Source organism: Artemia sp. Qi Xiang Cuo, chromosome 16 (assembly GCF_049724085.1).
Source record: "Artemia sp. Qi Xiang Cuo chromosome 16, ASM4972408v1, whole genome shotgun sequence".
NCBI lineage: Eukaryota > Metazoa > Arthropoda > Branchiopoda > Anostraca > Artemiidae > Artemia > Artemia sp. Qi Xiang Cuo.
Window position 1 is genome coordinate 2,027,424 of NC_142809.1, and position 27,013 is coordinate 2,054,436.

General features: G+C 35.2%; 1 protein-coding gene across 1 annotated transcript in view; it reads left to right on the plus strand.

The window, feature by feature from the left end:
* Positions 1–27,013, plus strand: part of Rim (Rab3 interacting molecule) — a 555,972-nt gene that overhangs the window by 336,114 nt on the left and 192,845 nt on the right. The window contains exon 9 of the mRNA XM_089102610.1: positions 16,058–16,188. Within this exon, the coding sequence (XP_088958736.1) occupies positions 16,058–16,188 (131 nt within the window). The remainder of the gene's footprint in view (positions 1–16,057; positions 16,189–27,013) is intronic.

Genomic DNA, 27,013 nt, shown 5'->3' on the forward strand with positions numbered 1-27,013 from the left:
CGTATAGAAAAAGATGAAATATAATCTAAAAATGCAATATAATTTCCTCTATCATAATCATATTTGGGAGAATGATTTGGAATATCAGAACAACCTACAACACAATTTAGTGATATCACCAATACCAAATGATCACTTTTTCCTAGTGGTGGCAAAAACTCAACACTAGCAACATCATCTGGTGATTTTGTAATTACAAGGTCTAAAACTGAAGGGGTTGAATTAGCGCGCAAACGAGTAGGGTTTTGAATGTGCTGATACAAATAATGCTCATGTAAAGTTTCTAGGAATTGATTTTCAAATGACTCATCAGAAAGTTGTGTTGTACTTGATGTCCTATCAATAGAAGGTAGGTTAAAGTCACCAACTACTAGAAACTTAGAACTAGATAAAGAGACAGTGGATAAATACTGATATATTTTTCTATTATTAAATGAAGACAATTCACAAACACTAGGACTACGATAAATGGCTACAATGGCTCTAAAAGCAATTGAGGACCCGGGTAATTTCACATCAATTACTAAGGATTCAATTATAATTAAAAAAATTGTATCATCGAGTTTAATATACTTTAATGAGGCATGAGTATAAAAGAAAATTACACACTTATAATTAGAGATTATAATCAGGAACTTGAAGGACAAGTACATCTGGGTGCTGATAATTCTCTGGTAGTGATTTTGTAATAACAATAACACTGGGTTTATAGCTCGATATTAGGACATGAAATTCATCAATTTTTGTAGATAAACAGTCTGCGTTTGTATATAGAACAGATAAATTACTTCGTTTGTTAATACTATGTAGAGGCAGGTAATAGGGTTTTAAAGGGCCATTCTGTTGTTTGGGGTAATGGCTCCCCGTTTTAGCACGTTTTTTGTCACTATACAACCATTTTTAATTCCTAAATTTTGCTCACCAGCAGCAGCTCTTTTCTTGATTTCTTCTACTAATTCTTCTTCTGTGTAGCCGGTGTTCTTTTGAGGTATCAGCGTAGAAATGAATGTCTCCCTTTTTAATGCTGGACTGTGTTAGGATGTCAATTTTAGTTTTAAAGGAACTGACTGAGAACAGTAATGGATCGGGTCGATTGGATGAGTTGGGACCATATGAGTTGGGGTTAGTGCTTGTCAGCCTTTGCAAATTGGTCACTGCACCTTCATCAATTTGAAACCTGTTTTTAAGAAAATTTTGTAAGAACTGTAAGTCATTGGTTTGGGGTGGAACACCATATGCAACTAAATTAATACTTCTTTTCAGTCTGTCATTTTCTTGTAGCACCATCTTTTGAACTTCAGTTTTCAGCTTATCAACAATGGTATGAATAACCATTTCCTCAACATAGGCCATGGACACCTTAGATGAGATAATATTTTCTAGACTCTGAACTCTAGCATTAATACCTTCAAGAGAGGTACGAATTTCATTTTGAAAACCAACATACATAGTTTTCATCTCACTACAGTGCTCATTAAGAGCTGACTTCAGCAGTTGGGGAAGTTCTTGCTGGGCTGAACCTCTAGATTTACACATGGGGCATACCCAGGTGCTGCCAAGTCGGTCATTCATTTTTACAAAGATATCATATTCAGAGGAGGACATTGATAGGCATTGTGCACATAACCATTGGTCACATTTATCGCACTGTATAGCACAGGAACTGTTGTCAAGTAAACACCCAGCAACAGCACATTTATCAATACCTTTTTCAGGAGTAATTGGTTTCTGACGTTAGTTACTTTGTGGAGGGGGTATCACACTGGTAATAGGCTACTAAACTGGCTGCAATTTCAAAACTTCCAACAGGTGTGCAGATTCTATAATCCATAATCAAGTATACTGAGGCTACCAAGACTGTTAAGGTGAGGGGTAACACAACAAAGTAGAAACACACACTTGAATAATTAGTAGTGCCCAGCTGTCACAACTATAGGCTACTAGTAAACATAGCCAGCAATAAATGAGAAATAAAATCCAAATAAGCTCACTCTATGGAACTAATCAAAATATAGGAGAAGAAAACAAACCTTAGCCAATTATCGTTTAGTAGGCTGTTATTTTTATATATAGGCTATTTCTGTTATTAACTGCTTTTCTTATTTATACAATATGATGATTCATGATTTATACTATTTATACTTTTATTCATGATTTAGATAAAATCATGCAAATATACAACCAACGACCACATCGATCCATGTCCAATGTTAGCCCTCGGGAAGTTCATTGCAGTGAAAATACATTTGATGCTTTTCTTAAACAATATTCCAGTGAAAAAGAAAAAAAATGTGAAGAACAAATTCAATGTTTGTGATACTGTTCGAATTAAGAGAACCACCAATATTTTTGAAAAGGGGGAATTATTTATGAAGCACTGAACTTTTTAAAGTGTCCAAAATCCTAGGTGCTACACCCACAACATATCGACTGCGAGACACCAAAGATGATGAGATTCTCGGCGGTTTTTATGAATACGAACTACAAAAAGTTAAAAACACTAGTGAAATTTATCAAATTGAAAAGATATTAAAGAGTCGTACTCGCAAGGGCAAGAGACAGTTGCTTGTTCGCTGGCTAGGATACAACTCTGATTTTGATTCTTGGGCTGCAGTTGAAGACATTAACAATGCCCAATGATTTCTATGTGACATTCATGTCCAATGTTTCCGATCCTCTCTACAATGATTTGAATAGAACAAGTGATTTTTGGCCGAAACTCTCTCCCACTATCAAATTTGACGATGGAAAGTATGAAGTGGCTCTTGTCGACTGCATTCTCAAAAATACATATGATATCCTGAGAAAATATCGCAAATATGATATAAAAAATGGACCCTATGATTGGCCGCCCCCCCCCTCCAGGTGATCAAGAACAAATTCAAAAGATCTTTTGGATGAATTATCCATATATTTAATTACCCTACGAAGAACTCACCTGTATGAATGATTTATGTCGTTCTATCAATAAAAGAATTTCCGCTCGTAAAAAAAACAGCCTTTCATTTCAATAATTCAAAGGAGGAGGGCAAGATCTACATTAGTACACCCATTGCCGATGAAAAGGTTATTCTCAATGATAATCTAACAGATGTTCTTGGCTTTAAGCTCAATATAATCAATGGTAAAATGGCTCGAAACGCTGATTTTATTTTTGCTGACTACCCGCCTGCCTTCTCCACGGACACTTGTATATTTCTCTACGCTTCATTTGTTGAAAAATCCCGGGTTGGCAATAGCAATGTTACCCTCCTAGGAGTTCTTTAACGAAAAACCAATCAAGAACATATTCACCATAAACATCTTCAGTATATCCCCGTAAACACTTCCTGTTTGGAACTCTGTCAATTACCATTAACAAGTGAATTGGGTGATCCTCTAGCAATAACAAAAGGTTTGGCTGTGATTACATGCCATTTTTGACCCATTCAACAACAAGATGTCTAATAGAAAAGTGGTATTCATTTGTCCTGATATTGACTGTTATGTTAATAATCTTGGCCCAAAACAACTGGGCAATGGAATGGACAATTATAAAGGCCGTTCGTCGATGTCTGGCTATGGTCTTGGCAGTTGGTTTTCTAAGCTGTTTTGCTATGCGCTACCTCTGGTTAAAAAATATATTGTATCGGCTGCGACAGACTTTGCATCCTTTTCACTATACAATTGGGACTATAGCAAGGATTTAAAGGAAACTGTTTCGGGAAATCTTTGGATTAGTGCGCGAACCCTTAGCGTCCAGTTGAAATATAAACGGAATGGAAAATGTTTCAAAGGGTCGAGACACCGTGTGTCGCTCATCAGTTTTTGCTCAGGTCAAAAATGAAAAACATCACCCTTGTCAAAGAAAATAAGGAAAAAGACAATATACACACCAAACAATAGAAGAAGAAGAAGCCCCAGGAAGAGAATTGATAGATTGAAACTAGATTTCTTTACCTAAGATTTCATATCTACCGCAAAAGGATTCCCACCCTTCAATCACTTCATCTTTAAATCTATTTAATGTAGAAAATTATAATGTGAGTGTAAGACATGGATACTATGAACAATTTTATCCACAACAACCCCTCTCTGATAATATCCACTTTCAAATTTATTCCAATGAAGACTACTTTATGGACATGTCTTCGAAATTTATAGAATTACAAATACAATTTCGGAAGTCAGATAATGCAATGCCAGTCCTTGCCGATGGATATCCTATGAGAATTGTATATTACGTAATTTATTTCGTCAAATCCGTGTCTACATCAATGGCTCACTGATGAATACAGGCAACGATCTCTCGAATTATACTAGCTATCTGCTATTCTTGCTGATGACACCAAAGGCATATAAGGAATTGAGAGGCACCTCAAATGGATATGAATATATTACTAATACTGATAGTACAGATGCACTTAAAAATGCTAAAACTAGTGAATTAAATATAGTTGGAAAAATATATCATGAAATATTTAATATACCCCAATGGCTACCACCCAATATTAAAGTGGATATAAAATTGACGCTTGCACTATCCAATTTTATTTTACGAAAAGAACTGGCTGCCAATCCTGATGTAACTCTCTCCCTCACCTCGGCAATACTACATGTACGCAAACAGCAGGTTAGGGATTCTGTTGCTTTGGCAGTGGAAAAACTGAGAGCCAGTGGAAATAATATTAAACTACTTGTTCCTCATACGGTTACCAATCAACTTCATATTACCATAGGCTCGAGTACTTTCACCGACTCATCCCTTATCACTCGTGAAATTCCGTAAAAACTCGCATTGGCATATTTGAAAAGCGCTAGTGCAATAGGATCATGGAGTGGATGCCCACATAAATTTGAAATGTTTGGGCTTTCATCTCTTGTCTGCATTAAATAAAAAAACAAGTTTTTTAAACTGAAAGTAAGGAGCGACATTAAAACTTAAAACGAACAGAAATTATTCCATATATGAAAGGGGCTGTCCCCTCCTCAACGCCTCGCTCTGTACGCTAAAGTTTTTTATTGTTTGAACAAATAAAGTTGAGAGACAGAGTCAAACTTTAGCGTAAAGAGCGAGGTGTTGAGAAGGGGACAGCCCCTTTCATATACGGAATAAGTTTTGTTCGTTTTAAGTTTTAATGTCGCTTCTTACTTTTAGTTTAAAAAAATTGTTTTTTTTTATTTAATCTATGATAGTTTTTCAGTTAATGAATACTTTATTTTGGATAACCGTAATTGAATAAGAAAACAAAATTTTCATAAAAATTTGACTTTTCTTTTGCTAAATGGCTGTCTCTAAATTTGGTTCTGACGTAATTTACAAATTAACTTACGTAACGAACTTCTATATTCGTATATTTTTCTTCTGGCAAAAAATACAAAGTTACAGATTTTTGCAGATATGAGCTTCAAACCTATGTAATAGGGTTTTCAGATACACTGAATCTGACGGTGTGATTTTCATTAAAATTCTTTCACTCGTAGGGGATGTTTCCCCCCTCTTTAAAAAATCAGGTAAATTTTCTCAGGCTCGTAGCCTTTGATGAGTAATACTAAACTTTATTGAATTTATATATGTAGAATCAGCATTATAAGCCCATTCTTTTGATACATTTATTAACATCCAAATTCTGGTTCTAAAAGTTTCAATTACTATTGAGCCGTATCGCTTGTTTTTTTTATTGTTTTTTGCTATTACGTATATTTTATTACGTATATGAGGGGGTTCTCCCCTTAGTCAATACCACGCCCTTTACGTTAAAAGTTAAAAAAAATTAATTCACAAACCCCTGAATCACAAAGGCTTTTTAATTAGAATAGATAGCTCTTTTGAAAGCACTAAAAAAAATGTAGCGTAAAGAGCGAGGTATTGACTTGGGGGAGAACCCCCTCATATACTTAATAATTTCTGTTCGTTTTAAGTTCTAATGTTGCTTCTTACTTTCAGTTGAAAAACTTGTTTTTTTTTTAATTTAATTTCTGATAGTTTTTTAAATAATGCTTGGACATCTGGCGCGCCTTTCATAGAAATGTCCCTGACCCCAAAGAAACATCCTCCACGGAAAGATTCTCCCACATACCCCCCTCCTCCAGCCCCCCCCCCACCAGAAAGAAATTCTTCCGGAAAATGTCTGTATACTTCCCAATAACCAATGCAATATGTAAGCAACGGGCAAAGTTCATAACTTGCAGCCCTTCCCCTGGGAGCTGTGGGGGATTAACTCATCCTAAAAGGCATATTTATTAGATTTTCGACTATGCTGAACATAATGGCTATCTCAAAATTTTAATTGGGTGACTTTGAGAAAAAAATGAGCTCGGGAGGGGGCCTAGTTGCCCTCGATTTTTTTGGTCACTTAAAAAGAGCACTAGAACTACCCCAACAGTTGAATCGTAGACCAGATTCTTCCCCCCAAAATAATTTAAATCCACGACGATACTAATCTCGTAGAAATAAACTAAAATCACGTTTGGGGTTCTTTCCAATTATACTTGGGTAACTGTTCTCCCAGTGATAACATTTGTCCTAGTGGCAATTGGAGCATAGATGTTATCTAGGGTGAGAGTCACAGATATCTTCATGACTCGAACTGCATTCCTTCATTTGTACTGCATATCCTCTATGTAATTTACAAGGATTACATAATTTGCACTTTTCATTATAGTCATCAATAATTATACAATTCTCACATGATGACCAACTGCCAAGAGTGTACATGCATAGTGGACATGTATAGAACATTTTTTTGGTTTCCGATGTCAACTCTCTCGCAGCTAAAAAGAAACTGATCTTCGTTTGATAAATTCAGAGGGGAATGGTGAGAGGAGTATCTCTGTGACACTACCTCTTTCGAGGGGGGAGCCATCTACATTGAATCTATGGCAATATTTTCAAAAGTATATCCATGATATTATTCTGCTTTGTTCCAACTAATATATCAATAAATTGAGTATAAGCATTTGAGTCACATCGTAAAAGCTTCATACAATAGTCCAATGGGGGGGGGGGGGGGAATCAGTTTTCATTATATTGTCAAGTGTTCCCTGTGAGAATATTCTCCGTTGAAGGGATAACTCGAGAAAATCCTCATCCAGAATCAAGCGTTTTTCGATAAACACAAGATTCGATCTAATTCTCTCTTTCTCAAATTTATTCATTTTTAATCCTATCACTCTCACTGCTGACTCTAGACTAACCATGAATGGTTCTACTTCAAGAATATTCTAACAAAAAGAAAGAGACATTTTCGAAACAATTTTATTGTATAATTGCAACAATAATATTACACATTTACAATTAGCGATACAGCTTGTTGTCTTCAATATGCTTCACTATTGCCTTTAAAGCACTTTGAAGTCTATTCACATGTGCTATATCAGCTTTTGCAGAGAAGCACAATGATCCTCCATTTTAAATTTGCTCAAAGATATCAAATATATTGTACATACTTCATCGCATTTCAGACAAAGCTGTGATCCTCTCTTGATTTCTATTGCAATATTTGGTGCTCTTGTATCATTGCTAACAACTCCACAATCAACTTCTAATAGTGTAAATATTCCACTCATTATTACAAACATATCTTAATGAATAAGGTCAAACTGTTCTCACTCCTTGAATTCAATTCTCACACTAATAACAGCTATAGCAAAAATCCTTCCTCATATAAGTTGCGTCACTTCCCGTTAGCGGATCAATAATTCCCCGTCGATTATGTAATCAATTTTCCAGAAATCTAGTTCCCCTCTTGTCCTAGTCGATTATGCAATCAATTTCTCAGAAATCTATGTCCCCTTCGTGGATCAATAAACCATGAATAAATTATGTGCAATCCGTATGTAATAGCCCATTTCTACTCAGGTTGTGAATAGGGCGTATCTGCAATACGACAGGAACGGCTAAGGGTACCAATTTGAAACTTTCAGGAAATTTTGAGGGGGATGTACCACAAAATCAAAAGACACTATGTGCAATAAGCATGTAAAAAGGGTGTATCTTCAATATCTTAGGAACGCCTAAGGGTATTAAGTTGAAGCTTTAAATGTATGTTGATGGAGATGTTGAACTATTTGAAAAACAGTAAGTGCATCCAGGTTCTCAAAAGGGCGTATCTGCAATATCTCAGGAAGTGCTAAGAGTATTAAGTTGAAACCTTCAGAGAATGTTAAGGAGATGTTGACCTAGATAAAGAGACACTATGTGCATCCAGGCTGTGGATATTGAGTATCTGCAGTATTCCAGGAATAGACATTGTCTCATTTACGCTTTACTGAAAACCGTATATATTTTAAAGTTTTTCCTTTTAATTGTTACATCGAAAAAGCAGAACATGCTATTAAATAAAACATTGAATCTTCCCAGCCATCTTGATCATCACGGTGAATTTTTTTTTTCTATGTTTCGTCGAAGTACATATTGTCCTCAATAAAATATAAATGACGTAATACCCATTAGAAGGTTAAGGAAGGGCAGTAGCCTTGCTCCTGTTTGTAGTAATTTATGTCTGTTTTAAGTTTGACGTGATTACTTGTTTTAATTTTTGTCGTTTAAAATTTTTTTATTATATATCAGTGTCTACTACTCTTTTGTTTAATTTGATTCTTTATTTTAGCTTCTGTTCATTTTGGGTTTCATTTATTCATTAATAATAAAATCTGCTCGTTATCAGTTTGAATTATTATACGACTTTATTTTATTTCATCCGGCTGTTTATTTTTCTTTGGAAAACTCTATTTTCGTACAAAGTGTTTTTAATTAATTTATAAAGATACGATCAAGGCCGTATCCAGGGGGTTGGTTAGGGGGTTTTACACCCCCTCCCCTTCCGAAATTTTGTCTGACTTGTAAAAAAGTAGCAAAATACATATAAAAAAAAGTTTGACGCGCCTTTTGAAATTTTTTCTTCATTTTCTAGCAATGAAGCTATATCTGAAACATTGTATTTTTGGTGATTGAAATGTATTGGATAATATTTTATTGAATACAAATAGGACAAACGGACTTAATTTTAACATGGAACTTTTGTTTTATATTATTCTAATGCCACACCGTTTTTATAGTATTTCATTAAAAAATTTTAATTTTCACTTGAAAGTAGTTTGGCATTTTTTATTATTTTTCAAAAGGTTTAATAATAAGCATAAAACTACATCTCTATATAAATTTTACAATCCATATTTATAGTGTATATAAGTGTATATATAGTGTTTGAACAATAGGTACTTTATGCAATTATTTCAAGTTTTTAACTGTGTAATTTTTCCTCTGTATCCTACAATAGCTTTTTCTTTTGCTACCAAAAGGTCTGGTCAGCAGAAATGGGATTCCATTTACGCAAGGGATATTGATCTTTCTTTATTCATTTGGCAGAGTAACCTTAATTTCCGTTCCTTCATGTTGTAGATCACCTAGGAAAAAAGGAGAATAAAAAGATTTAGTTTGATGTGAAATAATATTAAACTCCTTTCATTTTTTCTGTTTATAAATTGTTTTAGTTCATTTTATTAGTTTATTAATAAAAAGTAGCACTTGAAAAAATGCATACATATATGTTAATATATAATACATGAAAAAAAACAAGTCTTTCAACTAAATCTTCTAGCCTGCCCATGAACTTGCTAAGGCTAGTTGTCCTAGGGGCCTAACAGGAATAGAAAAAAAGATAAAATTTTAGTACTAATTTATAGCACAAATTAAGTATAACAGAAATACTGATAATAGAAAAAAAGTATATATATATATATATATATATATATATATATATATATATATTTATATATAAGTATATGTGTATAAATAAAATACATAATTCCTTGCGGAATTACTACTGGAGTCACCGTAACGACAACAAAAAAGAAAAACTATCCAAATAATCCACTATACTCCTTCACACACCTCAAACAACAAAAGAAGAAGAAGAAGAAGAAAAAAAACGAATAATAGCTTAGGACTCATTAATAGAATACATTTTTTTCTTGACTTCACTTCTAAATTTTTCAAAATCATTTTATACCATTAATAATCATATTATTACTAATCCATAAATTTATAAATCAAATACAAATAAAAATGACAAATAATAATTTCGAACTTATAATTAGAATACATTTTTTCTTTAACTTTATTTCTAAATTCTTCAAAACCTTTTACATTACTAGTTTTATTATCATTACTACTCCTTAATTTTATCGCCTAATAAAGAAAAGAAACCTTCTAGTGACGACGAGTGGAGGAGATAGCGCTTTGCTTGTATGAGCATTATGAATATGGCAATCAAACATGATATGAAAATTGCCTGAGAAGCATAAAGGTAGATTATTATTATTATACTTGAACATAAATAACTGGTGATAAAAATACCGTAAGCCAGCAGCTGGTAAAATTTTTTGTCTTGTATACTCCAATCTCACAGAATCACTATAAGATTTATTAAAAGTAAACGGATAGCATTATTTTGGAGAATTTAAATTGGATTAACTAGCGACGGAAATGTCCCTAACACTACCGAAGAACAATATAAAATATATGGATGTATTATCGAGAAATACAACAACCTTAAAATGCGATACGGGATAAAGTGTGCGAGTTTTCTAAGTACTTCGATGTTCTGTGATAAAATCGCTAACGTGTTCTCAACATGTTTTCTAAATGACAAAGGTTAATCAAGTTTAATACGCAAATACTTGACACAAGACTTCCTTTCAATCCCGCCATAGCTGTGTTTTAATCGAGAAATCCTTGGATAATATGTAGCTGTTCTTGAGAATGAGATAAAACTACTCTTAGTCGAGTGAATTTGTAGTTTATCTACGGGAATCCAAGTTGAAACTCTGTCTAACGATTGTTTGCTTAATTCAAGCAATCCCTTCCCAGTTCTTGCAGGACAAACAAGCGACGTGTCATCAGCAAACATGGGTACTGTCACTTCTTGTGGATAATTAAATATTTCACTGAAATAGTTTTTTATATTAGATATGGTTTGAGTTAGGTCATTTACAAAAATTAGGAATAATAGCAGTCCAAGAACAGAGCCCTAGGGAACTCCACACGTAATAGGAAAGCTTGATGAACGCTTTGAGTCAATCTGAACATACTGCAGCCGCCCTGCTAAAAATACGCTTAGAAAGTTGAGCCCAGGGCCTCATAAGCCATAAGAATTACAATTTAGAACTGCGAGATGATGATCTACTGTGTCGAAAGCTTTAATTATACCTAAAAATATTGCTAAAACCCTGCAGCCTTCATCCTACGCTTGATTGACTACGCTGCTTAGATAAGCAACCGCTTGTTCTGTTGTGTAACCATGCCGAAATCCGAATTGGGTAGGATTTAACACATTACGACGCTCTAAATATGCATAAACACGGGCAGCAAAGCCCTTCTCTAAAGCATGTGATAGCACAGGAAGAACAGAAATCAGCCTATAATTTCCTAAATTGTTAGTCTCACCAAACCTATGAACAGTAGTAACACGAGCTACTTTAAAACAAGACGGGAAGAAACCCTCTTTTAATGCAGAATTAAATAGGGACAAAATTGGCTTCTGGATTAGTGGCAGAATAAATTTAACCACTCTTAATGATATAACATCACTGCCAGAGGCATTACTTTTCATTTTGTAGATGATCTGTTTCATCCCACTTAATTATACAAGTGCTAAATGCATTGAAACCTCAGATTCATAATGACCAAAGTATAATGACCTACGGAACAAGTACTGACAAAACCTATCCTCTCCACACAAAAAAAGTGACCCTTTGTATACCTATGCGAACCTGGCAACTAAAAACCGTAGTTACACAATTCATCCCGGTCACTCGTCGCCTGAATCACGCTCTAGCATAATTTATTGGCTCGGAGCAAAGTATTTTGGCTTGGAGCGATTAAGTAGTACAGAACTTTGCGTCTAGAAGCGCTGAGGTACGCCGGGTCACTTTTGGAGAGTTTTATCAGTACTTGTTCCGTAGGTGATTATACTTTGATAATGACCAAGGTAGTCAAAAACGCTCTAGCATAATTTATTGGCTCGGAGCAAAGTATTTTGGCTTGGAGCGATTAAGTAGTACAGAACTTTGCGTCTAGAAGCGCTGAGGTACGCCGGGTCACTTTTGGAGAGTTTTATCAGTACTTGTTCCGTAGGTGATTATACTTTGATAATGACCAAGGTAGTCAAAAATGCTTGGATCATCTAACATTGGACAGATTCCTTCAGCAACCCGCTTTCCTGCCGCTGAGAAGTAATTTCCGAATATTTCGGAGACATCATCAGCACTTTTGTGCATTTCACCTTCTTGGTTAATTATTTCAAGTGGGATCGTTTTCGGTGGCTGCTGAAGTACTTCTTTAATCATGCGCTATGTTTTGCCGGACATCCCGATACTTCCTCGAACTTCCTCGAGTAAAATTCTCGTTTTACTTTTGTTAACAATCGATTCAGAGCATTGCGATAATTATTATATATTCTATCGTTTAAATCACATTTGTGATCGATCTTTTTTTTTGTAAAGTTGGTCTCTAGTACGCATCAATTTTAGAAGGTCTCCAGTAATCCATGGCTTCTTTGAGTTTGTCCTACGCCGTCCTTTTTTCCTTTGACAATGCTTTTCTAATTCACTTTGGATAATCTGGTAAAACAAATTAAATCTTTCTTCATTATTAGATGCAATTTATAAAATTTTATCCCAATTCATTTGAGATAAAACCACTATTATAACACAAGATAATTGTCTTATTTACGTAATGCCAAGACAAACTCATTCATTAACCTACAACTATTTCCTAGAGGAATAGCATGTTTAGAAAACACACCAAAATGGTCAGAAGTGTTACTAACAACAACACGGGTGGAATCATGGTTAACATTAGAGAATACATTGTCAATACAGAAACGATTTGACATTCATTTTTAATTGACGTAGTCCGACTCCACGGAGATGGCTGGCCCCCAGCCCCCCATTGCACTTCCTGGCTGAAGGGCCATGAAACGGAGATCAGCACCGCCGGCTTGGACCTTAAGGGTCTAGTGCCGTCATACTTACTTACTTTTTTTTTACTCCACGGAGACAAGCAGCTGTAACGGTAACTAGTAACAGGTTTTGGTTGCAGGACCTATCCCAAAACTTTGAATTAATGCACATACGAAGGGGGAATTTACCCCCCTTCACCCGAAATCTCTTTACTTTTTATCATTTCCCCACTTTTTTGGACGACGCTCGGCTAAAAAAAAATTAAATTCTGTTTACGGGACTAAGCCTAATATCCACGTTTGGTCATGTTAGGGCTGCACAAGTTCCTTTTCACCTCAAATCTTTTACCCATTCCCACTTCTAATTTTTTTTTAATGGGCCCCTAGCTGCAAATGAAGGGCAGCTTTTGGTTGTATGATGGCTGCGTGAGAGTAATTTCGTTGTGTAACCTCTCCTACCTCAGCGATTTGATCTTTTAAGTAAATGCATTCTCAGAGCCCACTCAGTTTTAAAGCTAGGGGGGGGGGGTATCTAGTTCTCGCATAGAGAACGAATGTGTATTTTACGGTACTTATTATTATTCAGTAATTATGCCATAAGTGAAGTTTCATTAATGCTAATGAAATAAAACAAAATAGGATGAAAATATAATAGTTCAGAAAAAAATTTGGGCTATATATATTTGCACATTAGGGGGTGGTGGCGGAGATAAGGCATACCATGTATTAAATACATAGCCTAACGTAACCTATGTACCATTTTTTACCCCCTCAACCCCAAAAAACTAAAGTTTAAATCTTTGTCAAGGAGTGAGCAATACTTCACTAGGCAGCAAAAACCTGTTTTTCATACAGCATCTTTCCGATTTCGATGCAGTCTTTCTCGCGTGTTTACTGGATTCTAAACAAGTACCTATTTCACTTTAATTTTATTGTGTCGAATAATTCTGTATCATTTGAACATTATTGTCTATGGTAATTAGCGAAGAATCAAATTAAAATATTTAGGTTTGGGAAACATAGTTGATTGGTACAATTTAAAACCAGTTCACTATATAGCAAAGATTAGTCTCGTGAGTTGCTAACATTTCATGCTGCAAACTTCTCATTCACAGTTAACAAGAAGCAGTGCAAAAAGTTTCATGAATAAAATATTAGTAGCTCCTGCGGCTAATGCTATACATCGTAAATACCTTGAGAGTAAGGCCGTATCCAGGAGGGGGGGGGGTAAAGGGTTTGAAACCCCTTCAGAATGTTTGTCCCACTCGTAAGAACGGTATCATAAATGTATGAATTTTTTTTATGTGTTTTGAAGTTTTTCGTGTAAGCCCCCCCCAAGGAAAAAAAAAATCCTGGATACGCTCTTACTTCAGAGCGATGGTGTTGGGGTCAAAATGAAACCGTGTTTTTGCCGTTCTTTACTGTTTTTTTTTTTTTTTTTTTTTTTTTAATGTTATGAATGTTCAATATGTTCAGCTTGGTGAGCAAATTGTTAATTTGAAACCAATTTCTGTTTAAAGGCAGAAATTTTCTCCTAGTTTTGAAGATATTTTAGAAAAGGGACTGATATAGGTAATTTGCAAAGTAATTCGTAAATCAAATTTTGCAAACTAGGATTGCTTAAAACACTAACAAAGGGGAAAGAAGGAAGTTCCAATTTGGTGATCACTATCTACCTGAAACAGCTAAATAACGAACTTGTTTTTGTTTTTAGGCCACTCCTCTCTATAGAAGCTTTGCAAAATTTTTGTGAAAATGACAGATCTGCCTGGGACCAGCTTTAATGTTAATTTCTTAGTTGGATGTGTCTTTACTGGAATCGTGATGTTTTCGATATTGATTGATTTGATTGATTTGATCGTGATGATTCGATTTATTGATTTGAAGATTAGTATTTTCAAAATTCACGAAAGAGGCATTTCTCAAGGGCAATCACTAAACCCTCATTAAAGAAGAGCCAATGACGGCACTGCCTATTGTCTATATGAAAGGCTAAGCACTGCTATGGGTGCGGGTCTGCTGATGACCCCAAGCTTCTTGACAAATTTTGTGCCACGCACGTAAAATATTTTCGCCCGGCGGAAAAACTTCGTCGTTCGTTTTCAGCTTAAAGTTGAATTTTTGTCACTGGAAGGCAAAATTTTTGGACTAACTGTGTTAATTGCTAAACTGCTAATAAACTGCTAAACTGCTGTGTTAAACTGCTAGATAAGACTGGTGGTGCTTTCCAGATTTTAAATTTGAGCTTAAGTATCTATCCGTCCTAGCCGAGTGAATCGGTGTGCTGGATTTAAGATTCTTTGTCCGAGAGGGTGAGGGTTCAAATCCTAGTGTATCCAATTATTTGGTTTGGGACGGTCAGTGGCTTGACTCTGTAAGTTCAGCCAGAGTCGACCCACCTCTAAATGGGTACCTGGAGAAATCTGGGGAAGGTAAACAGGAAAGGTGTGCGAAAGCATAGGATGGTTGGCCCCCAGCCCCCCGTTGCACTTCCTAGCTGAAGGGTCGAGAAACGGAGATCAGCACCACCGGTAGGGACTGTAAAGTCCAATGCCCTATTATTTACCTTTATTTACCTTTAAGTATGTACAGGTGGCAAATTTTTTCCGCCTTGCGCAAAAGGTGGAAAAATTTCACTTTCCGCGAACACTTAACTACAACGAGTATACCGAACTTCGAAATGAAACTGGTGGTTTGTTTTTGCTGAGTTTCGTTTTTTCTTCCCTCTGCTTAGACATGCTCGTTTTTAATCCAATTAAAGGCTATTTCTTATGACGGTATTTTAAGCGCAAAAAAGCCTAATAGAAAAAAAAAACAGACGAGAAACAATGGTTTTAAATGAGAAGAAATCATTTTTATTGAACAAAATTTGATTTTAAGTCCTCCTCTGTCTTAAGGCACCGAGAATATCTAAGAAGAGTAAGTGGATGTCCAAGTATTTCTTACAATCAGTTCCCTCTTTCTGGTTGAAGTGAGGCGCGCAGACTTTGCAGACCGTTAGGACACAGTCAGCCACAAGTGCGTTTGGTAAAATAAAGTAAAAAAAGAAGAAAGGTACGCGTGAATTATGGCTTTCTTCACGACCTGAATTAAACTTTCGAATTTTATTACAGGTGAAATTGTGGTTTGATACAGCTGCTCATCAACTGGCAGTGACGGTTGTTGGTGCAATGGATTTACGACGAAGGTCTGGCACATGTCCAAGAAATCCCTATGCGAAACTTTTCCTTTTGCCGGATAGAAGGTAAACCATTACCGTAGATGATTTAATAATGAATATAATCCTAGGTTATTGGGTCTTAAATTACTAAAGATCTCCTATAATAGAAACAAAACTTAAGTTATTTATGCCCTAATTGCCTGTCAAAAATTCCATTTAGTTTACGTTTTGAGAAAATTAAGGTTATAATTTCCCTCTTTAATTACAACTTCCGTGTTCAAAAACATAATAAGACTGAAGTTAATGTATTCATCGAAAATTATCATCATCTGCCTACTAATAACATTTTACATAAGAGAACAAAAAACTATCAAACTAGAGAAAATTTTTAATAGTCATAGACAATAATGGTTATATGCTTGTTTAGACTTCTTTACCATAACTTTAACATAAGAGTATAGTTTTTTTTTTTTCTTTGAAGCTGGATACATTCAAGTAAACATTTCAAGTTGGGGTAGTCACTGTATTATTATGATCAGAATATGATCAGATGAAGGATCGGATGGAGGAAAAGTGGCTCTATGCTGGAACTTTTCCTACGACCTATAAAATGGGAAAGATCACGACTGTCAAGGACTTGATGAGTATGAACTTTCGAACTTTTTATTGAATAAAGAAAGTACACTGGACATCAGCTTTTAAGCAAGGGTTGACAGAGAGGTGGTATCTGGTGTGTCTTCTTTATCACTTGATAAGAGCAAACGAAAAAATTATTTTCCTCGAAAGAGAAAGAGGATGAAGAGCCACAAAATAATAAGGAATAGGGATAAGAATAACAAAATAATATAGAATGTACGCTGCTTTCTGAATTTAAGGAGCTTAACTTGCTTGAAATTGCTGCAGGACCAGGTATTCCACGTTTCACCTGGCATCTAAAATTTTGATGTTTTTTGGGAACATGTTTAACCGTTAGATCTCTAGACTCATTACATTTGGGGGGTATCATATATTTATAACAGTAAGATCCATGGATGGACACCTGCTTTGGCATACTTCCCTGTGAATGGGATGTAATTCCTATTTCAGACCTTTATTTTTATCAAAACATCGTAAATGGAAAAAAAATCTCGGATATTAAGTCCTAATTCCATCATTGTTGATCATAAAGATGGTCACTAGGACATTTCGTGTTACCAAGATTTAAAGGTATACTCCTGATTTCCTTTAGCTTTGTGGCAAGTTTATATCTTATCGTGAATCTCTGTCATAGTTGCAAGTACTACGGGTATGGCTTTTCACAAGTATACCTATATTATTGGATTTCACATCTATAGATAGATTGTTGTTTTTTTTTAATGTCATTTACTGCAAATAGGTGTGACAGTAGCGACTTGTATATATCCTTCTAAAGCGCATAAGAGCATCTAATATTTAGAAATTTGTTTGATATACTTTTGATTTGCTAACTCCTATTGTTTCTAGAAGAAATTAATCAAACTTAGAACTTAGACTATAAAAACAATAAAACACAGAAGAAGAACCCAGAGACTTTATCAAACACTCTGCAAGGAACCTAAAATGACAATTAACCACTGTCCAACACAATCTCTGAAAAAAAATATTTTTTTCATGATTACTTTTTTAAAATCAATTTAAGCCGAAATTATTCTAAAAAAGTTATCGGAATGAAATACATATAACCTGTACAAATAATCTCTTTTCCAGGATAAATAAATAGCTCATAAAGTAACTTTCTTTGAAATTCTTTATTTAAAAATGAAATTGTTCGCAGTGCAGTTAAGAAGTGCTCTTTAGGAAAATTGAATAAAGTGAAATTGGTGGCTAGAATGCAAACATATTTATTTTTGGAATTTTTTGCATTACATAAAAAAGTATACAACAATATTGAAAGATTACAATATCAGACCTGCAGATGGTGAATTGGTTCTCAATCGAGTTTGTGACGAGAGTCGACTTGTACGTAACCTTTTTTTTGGTGGAGCAGCTGAACTATTGCCAGGAAAATAGAAAAACTACAACCACGGCTTTCGGTTACTCGGCTTTTGTTAAGAATTTTTCACTTACTGTTGTAAATATTTTCTACAATGGAAGAAAAAGAAAATAGACGAAGTTTTGAAACACTCCTACCTTTGAAAGTTAACACGAAGCTAATAAAGATAAAGATGATCCTTCAAATTTGTATTCTCATAGGCTCATACACAGGAATTTATTTAGAAGATGGAACAATATTTTAGGGGAAATGCATATGTAAGAAGTTTGCCCAAAATTCACGAATTACACTAAGGATGTTCTGAATTACAAAATAAATTGTTCAAAGGTCAAAATTGTTAACTAAACTAAATTGTTTTAACTAAAGTAAATTAACTAAATTAAATTGTTAACAGGCTTTTAACTAAACTAGAGATAGCTTTTGACCATTAGAACTTTTCTTCGTAAACTGTAATACTTTTCAGTGGTGTAGCTGAGGGAGAGGATGGGCAGGGAGTACAATTGTCCTCAAGCGTAACATCAGTTAGGTCACTATTAAAATAATATACGTACCATATATATAATGAAAGATAGGCCCACTTATGTTGCGAGGGGGGTGTAATTATCCCCAGGCACCGAACACACTACTTACATCTCTATGAACTTAGATGTTCTGCAGTCAATCTGAGGCCCAATTAACTTACTGTGCAAAGAATTTTTCATTACTAGAAACTATTCGTATATTATCAATTTTCTATAATACTTCGAAGAACAGTGGATAAAAATCGTAAGGAAAAACTCAAATCATTTTGTAACTGAAGTTTTCTCTCGGATAAGGTTGTTGTTGTTGTTATAATGTAATTCCTGACAGGAGGTTTATTGACACTTATGACTACCACGAACCAATCTAAAGGGGGTTGTTGTTTTTTTTTGTTTTTTTTTGGAAAGGGCTGGAATTCAAGCAATCTAAACTAAATACAAAAAGATATTGATGTGTTGACACGGAAGTCCTCAAATGGTAAATAACTCCAGCAAAAAGCTTCATGTTAATGATAGGCCTGACGTAACCGTATTTGATTCTCAAATTAGACATTCTCGTTGGAAATCTTTTTTAAGAGGTATTGCCTCCAGAATAGGTCATTACTTTATTCTTAAAATACAAAGAGCTATATGGAATGTATATAGTAAAATATTCAGAATTTGAGTAGCGGCTTTGCTAACTCGGCACGTCATACAGTTTTTGGTACCTTTGGTGCATTTGCCTTAAGTTATTTTTCCTGATTTTGTCATAGGACTCTTTCTCAACTCTCAGTGAAATCAATTAAGCACAAATACCGGCATTTGTCGCAAAGGGACTTGACTTGAAATTTTTAGCCTACTCTTTATATAATACAAATTAATCTCTTTTGGTTGATTTTTAGTCTGAAGATAGTAGAGTTTTTCGCAAAGGGTTGGCAACGATGTGGAGCATAGTCACATTTAAAAGTGTAGTCAAGTAGTTATATTAATTGCATTTCAATTTGTATAAATTTAGCTTGTAGATGAACCTTGTGCTGTAATGATGGGCTAAGTTATGTAGCCCTTAAGTTTTCTAAAATATTAGGTTAGGTTGCCCTACTCCTGATTGTAGTAATATTTATTTGTTTGCAGTTTGACTCGATTATTCACTTTAATTTTTTTTTAGTTTAAGACTACTTTAATTGATTCAATAATAGAATCTGTTATCTTTGTGTTTGATTATTTATTTAATTTCTTTTCTCTTTTGGTTTTATTTATTAATTGATAGTAACTTCATTTTAAGTTTGAATTATAACATGACTTAATTTCTGCTCGCCCTAGGGTCTAGTATGGATCTTTACTTTTCTTTGTTAGACTACCTTTTTGGAAAAAAATAGTTAAATAAATATACACCGAGAAAAGGAGGATAATAATGTGTTGACACAAAACTACTCATATCCTAAACTCCGCTTATTAAAGATAGTACTGGAGAAATGTATTTGATTCTCAAATTGAACTTACAAATCCCTTTGAGGGATTTTCTTTAACATGTTTTGCCTCCAAAAAAAGTCATGACTGTATTCTTAAAGTATTAATATAGAATATGAGCAGAGAAAAATTTGAAAGGGGTATCGAAACAGGTAATATTACTTGCTTTTCAATTTGTCGAAATTATCTTGTGAAGAAACATTTCGCTGCATTGTTGACAGTCCCAGTCAGAGCGATCATTCAGTTCTTCCCTGTGAAATGAGGTGCATACATCTCTGCAAACTTAACCAGGGAATAAACGAAGTCCCAAAGGAAAACCCTCAGGACGCAAGAGCTTGCTTAAAGGAAATGTGTGAAACACGCCATGGGCTTTGGACAAGGTGATATACACCATTAAGAGGTTCCTTTAACCAGGTCCACAGAACGAAGAGTGGCAAAGTTCGAAAATGAGATTCATAGTTTGAGCTAAGGACGGACCTCACGGAGTCTCGGCATGGTAAGCCCAATGATGGACTCAGAATATTAATAATAATAATAATAATTTTTTTATGCCCTCTATACATACATGACGTACACAGAGGAGTATAGTAAATAAATGAATAGAAAACATATTTTGATCTCGCAGTAGTTTCTGAGAGTGACCCTAATATCTACATGAGTGAAACAGATTTTGCCAGCTCTCCAAAGCCAAAACCTAATGGGCTCTTCTGGAATTTTTATTTTGATGGTGTGATGTCCTTTTCATCAAGTTAATGAACAATATTATAGCGTGCAGAACCCGAATCCCGAAAATGAACCCGAAAATAAGCGCGAGAAAGACCCAAACAGCAGACCCAATTGCCCTTTCTGGCCGAACTGTCACAAAAAAAGAGATCCGACCCGCCTGCTTTGACTAAAAACCCTGTTGTGCTGTTTCTTTACCTACCTTACCTGTGCACTGTTTAGGGGTTGCTTAAGCCTATTCTAAGCTTAAATTCTAAGCTCGACCTCTTCTAAACTTTGTAAAAACAAATATTGAATTTTACATTTTTAAAGTCAGTCTGAAAAGTAGATTCTTTCTGGGTATATCTTTTCATCGAAATATTATTTGTTAGTTTTAGTTTCTACTGAAAAAGGTCACTCTTTACTAATAGATTATTTGAAAAAAACTACGTTTTCTAAAGAGTTAAAGAGGCTGAGTTACAAGGTCGAACCTTAAAACGCTGAAGTTTTTATTGTTTAAAAAAAAGAGATGTGAGAAAGTCAAACTTTAGCGTAAAGAGCGAGGCGTTGAGGAGGGCACAGCCCCTTTCATATACGGAATAATTTCTGCTCGTTTTAAGATTTAATGTCGCTCCTTACTTTCAGGTTAAAAAACTTTTTTTTTTATTTAAAGGCTGCGAAAGGGGGGTTTGGGGGCGGCAGCCCCCCAACTGTGCCTCCCTGTACGTTTTAAGGTTCGACCTTGTAACTCAGCCTCTTTAACTCTTTAGAAAACGTAATTTTTTTCAAATAATTTCTGCACGTTTTTGTACAGTTTATTACTTATTATTGCTTGACTAACTGTTAGCTGATCGTGTCAGGAGTTAAAGTTAGGGCTGCCGCCCGCCAAACCCCCCGCTCTTCAACATTCTTGTGTTAAGGCTTTTAATTCCTGAATACTCAAATCACGTCGTACAGGGTGCCTCCTAATCCCTGTACGTTTTAAGGTTCGAACTTGTGACTCAGCCTCTTTAACAGCCCCCCAACTGTGCCTCCTAATCCCTGTACGTTTTAAGGGTTGACCTTGTAACTCAGCCTCTTTAACTCTTTAGAAAACGTAATTTTTTTCAAATAATTTAAAAAAGAAACTGAGTTTCTTTTTTAAGTTTAAATTCAGTATATAAAAAATTTGCTCTGACGGTGAATCGAACCCGGGTTTTCCGCCTGACAGTCTGGAGTATCAACCGCTGGACTAAACAGACACAATTATAATTGTTTTTTAGTAAATGGAAGCTATTTTCGACGCAAGCAAATTCCCACGAAACTTGATATTTGGTTTTTGGAAAACAGGGAAGGAGTGATCAGATTGAGCTGAAATTTCGAGGATAACGTTAAAGACAACGTTAAAGGGGGGTTGTTGTGGGAAAAATTAACATGGGCTATTATAGGAAAACGAGGTTTTTAGTAAATGTAAATTCGGAGGATAATTTTTTCGGTATGAAAATACCAAAAGGCCCTAACAGATCGAATTTCTCTTTTAACGAGTCCTCATTCAACCGGATCAGTTTCTAACTATGACCTGTAGGCGGGGCTAAGAAAAAAAAAAGAATTTTAGAAGTGGCTAGATTTGGTTTTTTGAAAACAGGGAAGGAGTAGTAGGATTGAGCTGAAATTTCGAGGATAAGCTCCCAGGCCCTAGGAAAGCTTAACCTTTAAATTTCAGCCGAATTGGACAACTTTAAAGGGGGGCTGTGGTGGGAGGGTCCAAACTTCCGGCCCAGTTTACCCCATGAAGATAAAGTCGGAGGAGGATGAAATTTTGCAAGTTTCTTAGTTTGAGCTTGGGCTACAAAATGCGATTACCGCCGTCTCTCTGCGACCTCAAGGACCTGAAATCGCTTAACATTGTGGTGGGTCGCCTCTTTATAGAGGCACAAGTGTGCCTCCTTGATGTGCCTCCTTGATTATAACCATGGTTGGTTTGATGTAAAAAACACTCTCGTATTCGTTTTCATTAAAAGCAAAGCAAAAGAAGAACAAAAACCAAATTTGGAAGAACCCTTTCTGCATTTATGTATCTCCTGTTTCAACCTATAAATGTCTTTTTCCACGTTTCATCATGGCTAATTACTAACATCTATCATGCGATGAAATTTTCTTTATTTATTAAAAACAAATCTTAAGGAAAGCTAGCAATTTCTCTTAGAACAAATCAAAATTAAAATGTTATTTGATACTGACTTTTTTCTTCAGTAGCAATCAAAAGCTGGCAACAGACATTCAGTTTTTACCGATAATATATAGTAATTGTATATTTACCTCATTATTTGACCATTATAAATATTTAGAATATATTCAATAAATACATTCAGTCTGTATAATATATAAAATCTTTAAATGCACTTTAAGAATATGCTACAAAACATAGTAGGGTTTTGGCTGTTTGTGTCATATGTCAATGAAGATGGCGCTACTTGGGGCAAATTATCTATATAGCAGAGGATAAGATCCATAGAAAGGTGCTGAAATCACAGCCAGAGGGAACTCGAAGAAGACAGCCGAAAAATATCCTTCTTCGCACCTACCAGGGGGACGTGAATTGATACACTTAAATATAAATAATACAATCTTCCAACCCGAGTGGGAAGGCAATCTATTCATTAACAGCGCATATAAGGAATGGCTGACGGCTCTTTCTGAATGTTCTAGGCGCTTTGTGTGGCACGAGAGGGATTAGGATCTGAAGTCAAATTTATGACACTATTTGAATTTTTATACTACTTTTATGCCAGGAATTTTTAAAAAACCAGACTAACTTGAACTTACCATAAAAAAATTAATTTTTAATATAGGCATTGTGACAGGCAATAGCTAATGATAAGTAAAAGTATTGATTGTACGTAAAAGGATACTTGCCAAAAGTCGCTATTAATAAATTTATCAAATAATTATGATATTTAAATTCTTGAGATATTATTTGTATTAAGGAGAAATCTACATTAAAACTTTTTTTTTTAATGTTAGCATAGTTCGTTAACAAGAACAACTTCTTTTGTACTGGTAGAGGAAGTTGGAAATGTATAGATGAGAATGTTCTCGTTAGTAAGTAATAATTGGTTATTTTTTTTTATAGGGGAATTGCTTAATTGCTTGTTCTCAACTTTTCAAAATGTAAAATTATTATCAGCTTCTTCTTAATGATCAGTGTGGATTTTAAAAATAGGTTGAAATTCGGGGAAGGTCCATTTTCGCTATTGTACAGAAAAACAGAAATTTAAAGAGGTAGAAAGTGTTCGTCAATGCTCATAGAAAGATTCTATTTGATTTTTACATATCCCTCAATTGAAACATTGAATGGACACCCTATGCACCAGCAATTGCTCTGGGGGATCCTTATCCTTTTTCATCCCTCAGCTGGAGGCTAACATTCCGAACTGGTGATTTACTATCCTAATGGATTCGAAAAACACGAGAAACAGGCAAACCGCATGGAAATTTGGTTAATTTCACGAATAATTGAGAAAATGGGGCTGGACCCCCCCCCCCCATCCTCTGTTCTGTCTGATTCTTAACAGCAAAAAAGAATTACAGAAATATGTCATACCAAATAGGGACAGATTTTGTAGTTCTTGGAAACACTTTTACAACGTGAGACCGAGAAGATTAGCATTTGAATTGCTAGAAGAGATAAATATAGACAGTTATTAAAATTTCGTATTCGAAGAGCGTAGAATTTGGGGTTTGATTCTGTCTACTTTCTTCCTCCGAGGCTGTTTATTAAATTTGTTGTGTGAAAGAATTTCATTTAACGAATCTAGAATTTCGATTCTTGTGAATAACAATTTAATGTTATATCCGTCAAAAAGTTTTAACCACAATTAAAGTATGACCTAACTCTCTACTCTACCTTTTAATAAGAAAAAGCATTTTTATTTTAGATCTCGATATTAATCAACCGTTAAAATCGATTTCCTTTCGTTATAATCAGACCATTGTGATATAAGTGGGCTTTGTTCTCTTTAGTAGAAATCAATGAACGATGGAGCTGACTGAAGAAAGAGAAAAAAAAGTTTCCATAATAAGATAATCCCAAAAGAATCAGTTCTTGTGTACCTTACAAGTAAAACGATTTCTAATTCTAATTTTTATTGTTTATTTTTTTCCCCTCTTTGGGGTGGGAGGATATCGTAAGGAAACATTTGAGGAAAATGGGAGCTTCCTGGGAGGTGTAAAGAAAGAGGCTTTGAATATATTAGGATGAAAGAGGAGCGTGTGTAGCTGTGTTGGCCTCAAAAGGCTTGGTGCTGTAGTAAGTTGTTAGCAGCAGTGGTAGTAGTAAATTTTTTGGTCTGAGTAAGCTAAAGGAGACGACAAACAACCAGCTATGAATAGCATTTTCATAATATCGATGAAAATTATTAATAATTTTATCATGATTAGTTGCCACAGCGTAATATTTATGATATTCTTCTTTTATAACGAAAATAGAGTTTCGGTACATTCTGCCACAAGAGATTGGTTTGCGTTTGTATTCTATCATCACTTAATTACGTTAATTGTTTGCTATCTCTTTTACGAACTACTTTTAAGAATATCTTACCGTTTTGCTTACCGAATGTGCTTACCCTTTCTTAAAACAGCTGTTCCATTGATATTTTTCAGTAACAAGGATTATCTGGAAAGAACTTCAATTCCTTCCCAATGAGGTATAGACAAACAGGCCTGTTTCTAGGGATGGTAGTGCCCGGGGTAAAGCTAACTAGGACACCCCTCCTAATTCAAAAACAATTAAAAAAATGCCCCAAAAGCCCTAGCTGCGGTGCCCTCCTCCCAGCTATGGTGCCCGGGGCAGCTTGCCCTGGTCCCTTTGAACGGCCCTGAAGACAAATGAACTGCTATTGGAACAAACACAGGAGGAGGAACCGACACAGGAGGAGGAACAAACACAGGAGAAGGAACAAACATATAGTTTGTTCGTGAGAAAAACAAGGTGTTGCTCAGTCAAAATGCTCCTGAAGTGATTGCTCCTATGCTTTGTCAATTAAGATTCCAAAGCTAGGGCATATTGGGAACTAAAGTCTCTCAAATCTAAAGAGCAGGACAGTGCTGAAAACCAGAATCTTTCCAATAAATACATCCTCTCCTTTGCACGTTTACGTTTAATAATAAATGTTGCAATTATAATATTTTTATGAATAGATTTAGTGGTTGATTTGGTGCCATTGTATATTTTTAACTGTTCCAAATTTCTAATTACCATAACTGGAGCTCAAATTTCAAATTCTAATTATGATCAGACAAGCAAGAAGAGCTCAAACTATTCAGAAATTACGTTGAAAACAGGGTCGCTTCCTTGTTTGCTATTGTGTCACTAGCATGTTATTGGGGCTGCAAGTTATGAAGTTTGCTCATTGCTTACATATAGTATTGGCTATTGGGAAGCATAAAGATATTTTTTTTGGGGGGGGGGGATTTCCTGGTAGGGTGCTTACGTGGGAAGATCTTTCCATGGAGTAGTCTTCATGGGTGAAGGGAGCAAAACAGGGTCGCTAGCATGTCATTGTGTCTTCCTGCAGTCTTGGTAGTGATGCTTCGTTTATAGTTTTCACAATGTAATTTCTTGGAGCTAAGATTGCCTTCTTTCTTAATCAACACGGATCCGTGTAATTTTTCTAATTATTTGGGGTAGTCTTACCTTGAAAATTTTTACGCTAACACTCTTTACTTTAAGTTTTATTCGTTAAGTGAGTTTTGACCTCACTCTTTACGCTATAGTTGACTTTTTGTTCTAATTATTTAAGAATGACTCCTGATACACAAGGACCGTTTAATTAGAATAATAAGCTTTTTAAAAATTCAAAAAGCCCTTTAGCGTAAAGAGCAAGGTACTGAGGAGGGGACAACCCCCTCATATACGTAATAATTCCAGTTCATTTAATTTTTAATGTTGCTCCTTACTTTCAGTTGAAAAAAACTTGTTTTTTATTCAATTTCTGATAGTTTTTTTAATTAATCCCCTTCCACGGAAAATTCCCTTCCCCCATGACGACTACTCCATCGAAAGATCCTCCCACTTAGCACCCCAACAGAAAATCTCCTCCCCCCCCCCCCGGGAATATATTAATACTTCCCAATAGCCAATACTATATGGAAGAAATGAGCAAACTTCATAACTTGCAGCCCTTCCCCGGGGGCGGTGGGTGGTCAAGTCATCCTCAAAGACATAGTTATTAGATCTTTCGACCGTGCTGAA